This window comes from Corticium candelabrum, chromosome 10, assembly GCF_963422355.1.
Source record: "Corticium candelabrum chromosome 10, ooCorCand1.1, whole genome shotgun sequence".
Taxonomy (NCBI): Eukaryota; Metazoa; Porifera; class Homoscleromorpha; order Homosclerophorida; family Plakinidae; genus Corticium; species Corticium candelabrum.
The window spans coordinates 1,538,121-1,548,212 of NC_085094.1; the positions used below are offsets into that span (position 1 = coordinate 1,538,121).

Consider the following 10,092-nt stretch of genomic DNA (forward strand, 5'->3'; position numbering starts at 1 on the left):
ATTAGATAAATTGTACAGGAGCGTGCGTGCACACACACACACACACACACACACACACACACACACACACACACACACACCGTGACACACGCCACAGCACAACACAGCTCAGCACAGCACAACACACTACATACACACCACACTACATACATACCACACTACATACAAACCACACCACACCACACCACACCACACACACCATACCACACAAAATCACACACATCACATACACCATACTACACCATAGCACACACCACACACCACAGTACACCACATACACCAGACCACACCAGAACACACACCACACGCACCACACACCACACATTACACCACATCATGCACCACACACACACACACACACACACACACACACACACACACACACACACACGCACACACGCACACACCACACCACACCACTAACTACATACCACACACACCGCACCACATGACACCAAACACCACACCACACTCACCACACCACACCACACCACACACCACGCTACAGACATAATATTCCCCGCTGACCTCAGGCAGTCCATATGTGCATGCGCGCGCGCGCGCGCACACACACACACACACACACACACACACACACACGCACGCACGCACACACACACACACACACACACACACACACACACACACACACAGCGACACGTGCCACAGCTCAGCGCAGCACAACACAGAAAACTATATACGCACTACACTATATAAGCACCGCACCACACCACACCACACACACCACACCACACCACACCACATGCACCACACCACACGACACCAGACCACATACCAGATCACACACCACATCATACCATCACTCACAACATCACACCACCACACACCACAGCACACAACACCAGGCCACATACCAGACCACACACCACACCACACCACATTACACACCACACCTACCACCACAAACCACACCACACCACACCACTCCGCACATTACACCACACCACACCAGATCACACTACACCACACCATATCACACACCACACAACACTACCACACACCACACTAACACCAACCACATCAAACTACACCACACCAGACCACACATCACACCACACAACAACAGACCACACACCAGATCACACTACACCACACCACATCACACACCACACCACACCACCACACACCACACCAAACCACATCAGACCACACCAGACCACGCCAAACTACACACCACAGCAAGTACACTACACACCACAGCGAGTACACTACACACCACACACCACACCACACTACACCAGGCCACACACCAGACCACACACACCACAACAAACTTTATCACACACCACACTACACCACCCACCACACGACACCACACCACACCACACCACACCACACCACACTCGTGTACTTTGCACAGGAACATACAACCACTGTCTATATATACTAGAATTTTAAAAACTTTTTCTCTGAAAAAAAAGAAATTGATGTAAGCATTGCATAAAAAGTAACATAAACAATGGATAATATGAACCAAAGCCAGACATCATTAGTGAATCCTACCAACCCCCACATTCCCTACATTTGGGAGTTGAAAGGATTCACTAATGATTTCTGGCTTTGGTTCATATTATCTATATAACTTGCTACTGTTACTTTTTATACAATCCCTGCATCAATTTCTTTTATGGGAGAAAAAGTTTTTAAATTCTAGTTTGGTAAGTTTTAGGAGCGCAAAAGCGCAACATATACCTAAGGTTTACATGTCTTCATTAGGGCCTGTAAGCCTTTTATAAGTATGTCTAAGATTTAGTACGTTTATATTAGTGTTAATTAAACCTGTTTATATGTAACAATTTTCGTTAGACATGATTCAGAGGTAGTTTACTCAAGTGGTCTATAGGTCTGCGGGTTACACGGTACCATGCATGGTATTCTAGCGTACGCTGCACGAATATGGATTCTAATTTTTTAGTGCCTTTGCATTGTTCTTTCTTCTGTGCTTGTGCAATTGAATATGCAACGGCAGCTGGAATAGAACCTGGCTTTATAGTCTAAACCAAAGATTATCACACACGGGATATGCGTTGTAAATGTTGGTTTTCCGTATAAATTGCTATGTGTACGTAATTATTTGTCAATTTTGCTCCTGTGTGCGACGCCGATCGCAAACAATTTCAGACTAGACCGGACAATGGCAAACATGATCGAATTACACAGTTTTGGTCATAAACTCTTTCATAAACGCGTTTGGTCTAGCCGATTGGCTCTTCGTCCATTGTATCTGGTTGCCATGGGACAAGCAATCGCAAATACAGCTCCGTGATTGGCCCAAACTGTGCAATAGCGTTGATGACGGTCGTTGCATCAAATCTGCTTGAAAGAAACACAATTTGCAATTAACATATTTTCGGTTTCTCTAGTCACCAAAAGAATAGAGTTTGGGTAATTGTAAAGCGTTTTCTCAAGTTTCGCAGCCGTACCTAACGTACAAAAAGAGATATCCGTGAAGAAGAAGAAGAAAGAAGAACAAATTGGCGCACGGGCCTCCGAGGCTAGCAAATGTTTGTTACATGATTAGCGACCAAAAGAAAAATAGGATATAGTACATGACGTACAAAAAGTTTTATTTCGCCGATTTTGCGAAATTTTTGTCTTCATTTAGTATGTTTTGTAAGCTCGCAAGAAAGACGACCACGCCCCCACAACGCTTGGTGGATCCCTACATACAGGAGACTACCGTATGTACCCTGTGATATTTATCTCTTGCCCTCACCGTGTCAGGAGCAGAGGAGTTATCAAAATCCGCTTGATTGTTTCGTACAGCAAAATGTTTATATCTAAAGAAAAAGCAAGCTGCAAAAGAATGTTTTAAAATGAAAGATGGCTTATACCTCATAAAGCAGAAAACCAAAACAATAACAAAGACAACGAGTGCCAATAATGTACTACATGTTCCAGCTATTATGGCAGTCAAACTAGTGCTTGATTCAGATGTACCTACGGAAATACATAGCAAAATAACAAAAATTAGAAAAACCAGAATATACATTGTTGAATTTGTGACTGTTGGCTATTCATTAGTAAGTACTTGTAAATTAATCAAGTCAGTAGGATGTTGTATTATACCTATTGTAAGACTTATTGCAACCTTTGTACTTCCGGCAGTATTAGTAGCTGTAAAAGTGTAGATTCCAACATCGCTTTGTTCAATTTCATAAACTATGAGAGTATAGCGGTTCAACGAGACTTCGAACTTGTCACTTTCTCTAATCACTCCTGCAGGACCAAACCATGTTCTGTTGCTAGGATTGTTTGGAACAGCAGGTGATGCTGCTGAGACTGTCACTCGAAGAGCAGCGGTAACTCCTTTTGGTACCGCAACAATCGAGTTTACGGCTTCCACAGTCGGACGAAATCCTGCAATTGCACGCAGTAAGCAGATGCGAGAATGTACCGTTTCTCTGTGTACTATAACTGCTTACATTGTAAAGCAAGCTTAATTGTAACAGTTGTGCTGCCGACTGTATTTGCAGCTGTAAATGTGTAAAGTCCAGTGTCATTTGGACCAATATCTTGAATTGCCAAACGATAACGATCTGTCGACAAGAAAAACTTGTTTGTTGCAGTAATTACTCCTGAAGGACCAGACCATGTTCTGTTTGCAGCATTGTTAGGAACATTGGGATAAACTGGTGGAATTGTCACGTGAAGAACTGCAGTAGATCCATTCGGCACAATGACAACAGACTTTACTACACGTAAAGTAGGACGAGCAGCTGCAAAAACATTTCGTAATTACAAAACAAGGATAATTAATTAATGATGATCTCACTAAAGATAAATTGGCATATTGATTAAATAAGAATTTGTTCAAAAGTTATAGGATATATACACACGTACCATTATCATGCGTTCTTCCCTCTTTGGATGAACTGAAATTGCCCCTACCAAAAGCGGTTGAGGCTTCAACACGAAAGCTATACGTTGTGTAGGGCTTCAAACCAGTCAACAAGATCGTGTCCTCTTCTGTGGCAGTGCGATAGAAAGGAGGTAGCAGACTTTGCGCCATAATTCGTTCACGAATCTCCACTCGATGCTGTGTTATTATGCCATTTCGTTCATTGAATGGCACGACTAACCATCTAATCCTGATTGAGTTGGAGCTTTCAGCCAATACAGAAATAATTTTTGGAGTTCCTGACGGCTCTATTAACAGAAAGAATATTAGAGTAACATCAATAGCAAAATATATCAAAACTCCCCAACAAAATCTGTTTGTAACGTATTAATACTGTCGTGCAACAAAAATACATTTCTTAGAAGTCACTATATCTATACTGTAGGACAATGTCAATTACATAAGCCAGTTAATCATAATTCAAAATTTGTACACTGCAGCAGTGCACTGGCTATCTTATGTTCTAGGCTTCCTAAACCTAAAACAAAACTAAACCAAAAGACTTTTAAAGTTTCGTTGCGAACTGCAGTAATATTTGAAGTATAGTTGAACAAAATAGTTTTAACTACCAACCTACAAATAAGTACAGCAATATTTCATAACTAAGGTACAACAGACGACTAATGCATGTCAAATATTAATGGCTGCTCTAAATAATAAAATCTGTGACTGACAGACACATTGCCAGAAACCACATTTAGAACTAATTTACTTGAACAAATAATGAAAACAGAAACAACAGCAAAATACCTCAATTGACAAACAATGACAATAGACATCAAAACGTAAACAGGATCACAGTAGTCTTGTGCAGTAAGACCCTAATTGCAGCAACTGCTATTGTGCTGTACTATTTATTCTATTGAAAGCTGTAAATAACCTGCAATATGTTATCAATCATGATGCGTGAAAGTGTCCAATTCACTGGATTGGCATGATAAGAAAAATACCTATACTCTTGACTGGAAAAGGTGAAATTTGAGCCACCTCATATCTGCATCAGTCCATGACTGTCAATTCTTTTTCTCGCTACATTTAAGTTGCCATGCACATAATGGTTCAACCTCAAAAACCTTAAACTGACCTCATTAGATCACATATCTAACCGTCACATACCAAAGTGCACTTCAAACGTTATTGCCAAATATTTTTATCAAAGTCAAGCATCAACAAAAATAATATACAAGTAAACATAATAGATCTCAGTTTATGTTGCTCAAGTAAGTCTAAATAGATTTCGTTAACTTTTAATTTGTTTAATTGTGACGTGCTAACCAATAGAATGTTGTGTACAATATCATCTAATTTCGAAGTGCAAAAGTTACTTACGATATTGGTTTAATCAAAAAAGTGTCCGAACATGGACTATAATACTGTCATCGGCAAGAAACGTACTACTTCTGGAAGCTATGAATACTATCCTTGTATGGTTTATCAATTACAATGTGCAAAAATTGTCCAAATTCACTCATTTTGCATAACAAGAAAACACAATCCCGACTAACGTGAGAAGAAATTTGAGTCACGAATGTCATTTTTAAACTAAAATGAAGTTTTCAAATTAGATCAGTCTACTTTGAAAGCATTACAATAACCTCATTATAGACCACGTATCTAAACCTCCTGTATTAGATTGCAATTCAAATGTTACTGCTACGTTTTTTTATCAAGTCACAGCAGCAAAAAGAGAATATAGAAGTAAAAATATGTGGGTCTCAGTTTATGTTGCACAGGTACTAAAGTCTAGATAAATTTAACTTGAATTTCCTTAACTATACAATTCAGAACGCTAAGCAAAAAACTTTGTGTACCATGTTGTCTAATTCAAGAATGCAAAATATATACTAAATGTTAGCACAAATTTCTTTAAAATAGATAAGGTTAATTCAAGTGCATAATTCTCAAACTTATTAAAATTAATTTTAGTTTAATTAAGCAATAGCACATACCAAAAGACAAATAGGGCATGCAATTTCTCTGCTTACTGTCTTGGCTTGTGAGAGCCACAGAAGAAGAATCACTGAAGTCACCTGTTCCTATAGAATTTGTGGCTGCCACTCTAAACGTGTAGTTTGCATATGGATGTAGTTTTGTGACAACATATGATGGCTGTTGGCTGTTAGTGTTCTCACCAGCTGACCATTTTGTGTTGTCAATGCCACCAGCATATTGAATAACATATTGAACTATTGCGCTATTGCCATCAAAAGAAGGACTCCACTGCAGTGAAACAGATGTTGACGTCACGCCAGTGAAGATAACGTTGATAGGTGCAAACGGTTCCTCTACAGTAGAAAAATAGTAGTAATTCAAGACTTCGTAAATGTAATACGAGTGAACAAGTTATGTAGATTACTAAACCACTTCCGATCTGTGTGGCTATGGGGCTTTGTCTGCTCAGAGGCGTTTTGTTTAAATTTCTTTGTGAAAGACACCTTCCAGAAATCCTCTACAACGGCTCATGCAATATTAGTTTCTTAATTGAAATTTAGAATATACCTATATTCTGCGTTGAATTAATTTTAAAATAAGGCGTTCTCTGTGAAGTCACATGTTCAGGTTTATCTATGAGCCTCCCCACTTTTGAGACCCACGTGTCATGCTTCTGGTGCCGTCAAAATGGTCCAGCAGCATCTGCATTGGTTTGTATGCTGTAGCGAAAGACAAGAGACAGACAAATCACTAAACACGTACCAAGTGCCCATATGAAAGAGCTTCCACCAAAGCAGTCTTATTCACATTTGTCAATCACAAGGTCTTGTTGAAAATGCACAACTAACACACCCATTTGCAATAGTCAACACAAAGCAATGTTTCTCCTACCTTGCAAATTATATACCAAATATAAATTTAGTGTAACCATGGAGCAGCTTGGGACCTGTCGTCTTGCATTTCACCATTTAACAATGCAGGCAATTTTAGCAATCTTATATTATGAATTTTGTAATCACATGAAACAGTTGTTTGTAGGATTTAGATAAATTTTCAAGCAGTGCGCTTGGAAGAAAAATGGTGTCCAAATTTGTAATAATGCTCAGGAAGTCAGTCAATTATTCAAAGCTAAGGCTAATTGCTGTAGATCAAAGAAAGGGTATATACACAGCTTCGGTTACTATAATGCAATGGAAGTTTCTTACCCAACACAGTGAGTTGAACAGGTCTTGATGATACACTTTGCAAGATATTCTTTGCTACGCACACAAAATTGCCAGTATCCGAGGTAACAGTTGGTGTTACTGTTAAATTGCTTGAAAGAGTTGGCACTCCAATGTTGTCCACCCCTGTTGCTTCATCGACTCTGTATGTGTTAGGGAGTATTGTATCATTGTTCTTCACCCATTCAATTGATGGTGGTGGAAAACCTACTGCTGTACATTGCAATGACACAGCATTTGGCTTCCTCACATCCTTTACAATTGGACTGATGATAATTGATGGAATATCTAAAAATTGCAAATACTTAATCAATTACTGTGTATTCAAATTCCTGCTTAGGAAAAAACATTATCATACATTGAACAGTAACAACACTGCTTGCTTCATTGTGCCCTACCAAATTGCTGAAAAGACATCTGTATATTCCTCTGTCTCTGAATTCTGATCTTCTAATAAGTAAACTTGATGCCACTTTGATTTCAGACATTATCTGGTTGGTTTGAACATTTCGTTTCTGATCATTTGAAGAAATATCTTGACCCTCATGTTGCCACAATAAACTTGGTATAGGAAAACCAATTGCTTCACAGGTAAGAGAAATATCACTTTGAGAGACAACTGTTGTGTTCTGAGGTGATGTCATAATGTTTGGATAAACTGCAGCAAAAAAGATTAATACAACACTAAAAATTGAAACCTAAATAAAACAAACCATTTACAACCAACTGAGTACTCGATTTGTCCATCTTCATTTCAGCTAGATTGTTCATTGCAATACATGTATACGTCCCTCTATCTTCATATCTTGTTGATGTTATAATGAGTGAGCTATTAGAGTCAATAGAAAACCTGTCACCGACTGCCAGTGTCTCTTCGACAGAATTCCCAGGTACTGTTCTCTTCCATGAAATACTGGGAGGAGGTTGACCAAATGCAATGCAACTAAACACAGTGGTACCTGGCTCAATGGTTGTCTGTGAGATTGGAGGTGATGTGATTACAGGTGGGACTACAAACAAATATGTGACTATTTCAGACATAATTGAATAAACATAGTCAAAATACCCTGCACATTGAGTGTAGCAGTAGCAGTCACAACTCCATGTGTATTTGTTGCAGTGCACTTATACTCTCCACGATCATCGTATGTCACATTAGCAATGATCAGTGTTCCATCACTTGTTGCAGGCTGACTGAAACTGAATCGAGAATCAGAACCATCAGAAACAGTCAAGTCTCCCTTTTGCCAAACATAGTTGGCAACTGGCTCATTAAACGTTTGACAGTGAAAAATAGCTGTGTCACCAACAAGAGCATTTGTGTCACTTGGTCTTTCTACAAACTTGGGAGAACCTAAATAAAAACAAATTGCAAAAACATGCATGCTAGAAAAGTAATTATTACGATAATGCCATGCCTTGGATAGATACTATAACTACTTCACTTCCAAATCCTGCTTCATTAGTTGCCGTGCACCTGTATCCACCACCTGAATACAAGTCGATGTTCTTTACTAACAAGCTAGCAACCATGTTCATAGCATCATATGATTGATAGAAAGCTTCCGGACCACTGAGACTAGTGCCAGTGTTGAAAAGATCACCACTAGTTGAATTTGTCCAAATTATATTTTCTGCCTTTACTGCAGGAAATGCATTACGAATGTAGACAGACAGCATAAGACTAAAGTTTTCAACACCAGCATGTGTTTTGTTCACAGCAACAACAGTTGGTTTTACTAAAAAGACAATGAGCAAATTATTACTATACAGGTAATATACACATAATATTCAGAGTCTACCAGCAGAATGTATGTAAACACACAAATCCATTAAAAAATTCAATACCAAGTGCGCCACACATGTTGCTAGTAATCTCACAATCTCAAGCAGATAAGTGTTTCATTTAAATATTGAGAAATACCACTGAAAACAAATAGACGTGCAGTTGACAACAACAGCAAACAAACAATACCAAATAGCTGGCAAGCCTCAACAAACATAGCCAACTTCAGCAAGCATGAATATTAAATAGTAGCCACCAACTTGCTATTTACCAACACAATACAATAAAAAATGCTTTCACTATTAATTAAGCACATGGAAATGTTATTCAATTAGTATAAACGCTTCCAAACATGCATGAAAGAACCACCTGCTTAAAACTAATTAAGAAATAGTGCACTGCATGCTCCAGTGGTCAGATCACTCCCCTCACAGGGTTTGGCCATGCAAGACTATGGTGAAGCTTTGAGGTCGATCACTCCCATTATTTAGTTGAACAACGTTTGATGTCCGGCTGCTATGCTGCACACTAGACTATTACTTACTGTGGTATGTATATCACAGTATGTTTAATTAAGTTTGATAATCCTAGGTTAATCGGACACTGACGAGTTTAGCATGACATGCTCTACCTTGCATACAAAATATATTCAGTGCACTGCTTTCACTGTAGCACTAAGCTCTGGCTAGGGCTTAGCGTTTGCTTACGTCTTGTTTGTTGCTGCAGAAGTTAGATGGAATGCCACAGTGTCTGATGAAAAGAAGCAAGTGATGAAATAAGCTTTTGTGTAAGACTCTAGATCTAAGCACTCTCACTAGATTTCACATTGCTCACATGTCTGCGAGATTTGACTAATTAGGTTGCTAAGCTTGAGATGCGATACAACAGAAAATTGAGCAACAGAAAATTGAGCGGGAAGTCAAATTGCATGTGCATTAGCAACGTTATAGTAGACACTGTACACCTACATCATGAAGCTAGTGGACATCGTAAAACAAGCCTGCATAACGCAGCACAGAATCACATGTTCTTTACAACAAATTAAGACTTGGAACAACTTGCTTATACCTTAGAGCTGTAAATGGAAGATATGGCTTAAGTCTGTATATGCCACAGCCTAAGTGTAGCTACGATCTAACGGTGTTTTAATTTGAGCGCGGTTTGTATGCAGGATATTCACTAAAGTACCATACCATTAAAGATCAAAAACAGATGCACTACTGTTGTAA

General features: G+C 39.0%; 1 protein-coding gene across 1 annotated transcript; it reads right to left on the minus strand.

Moving 5' to 3' along the window:
- Positions 1-3,242: 3,242 nt before the first annotated feature.
- Positions 3,243-7,846, minus strand: LOC134185925 (protein sidekick-2-like). The gene is made up of 7 exons (XM_062653809.1): positions 7,791-7,846; positions 7,436-7,735; positions 7,060-7,365; positions 5,908-6,207; positions 3,865-4,170; positions 3,447-3,740; positions 3,243-3,381 (listed from the first exon to the last, which is right to left on the minus strand). Coding segments are annotated over exons 1-7 (1,548 nt in total). The 5' UTR covers positions 7,831-7,846; the 3' UTR covers positions 3,243-3,379.
- Between the last annotated feature and the right edge of the window lie 2,246 nt (positions 7,847-10,092).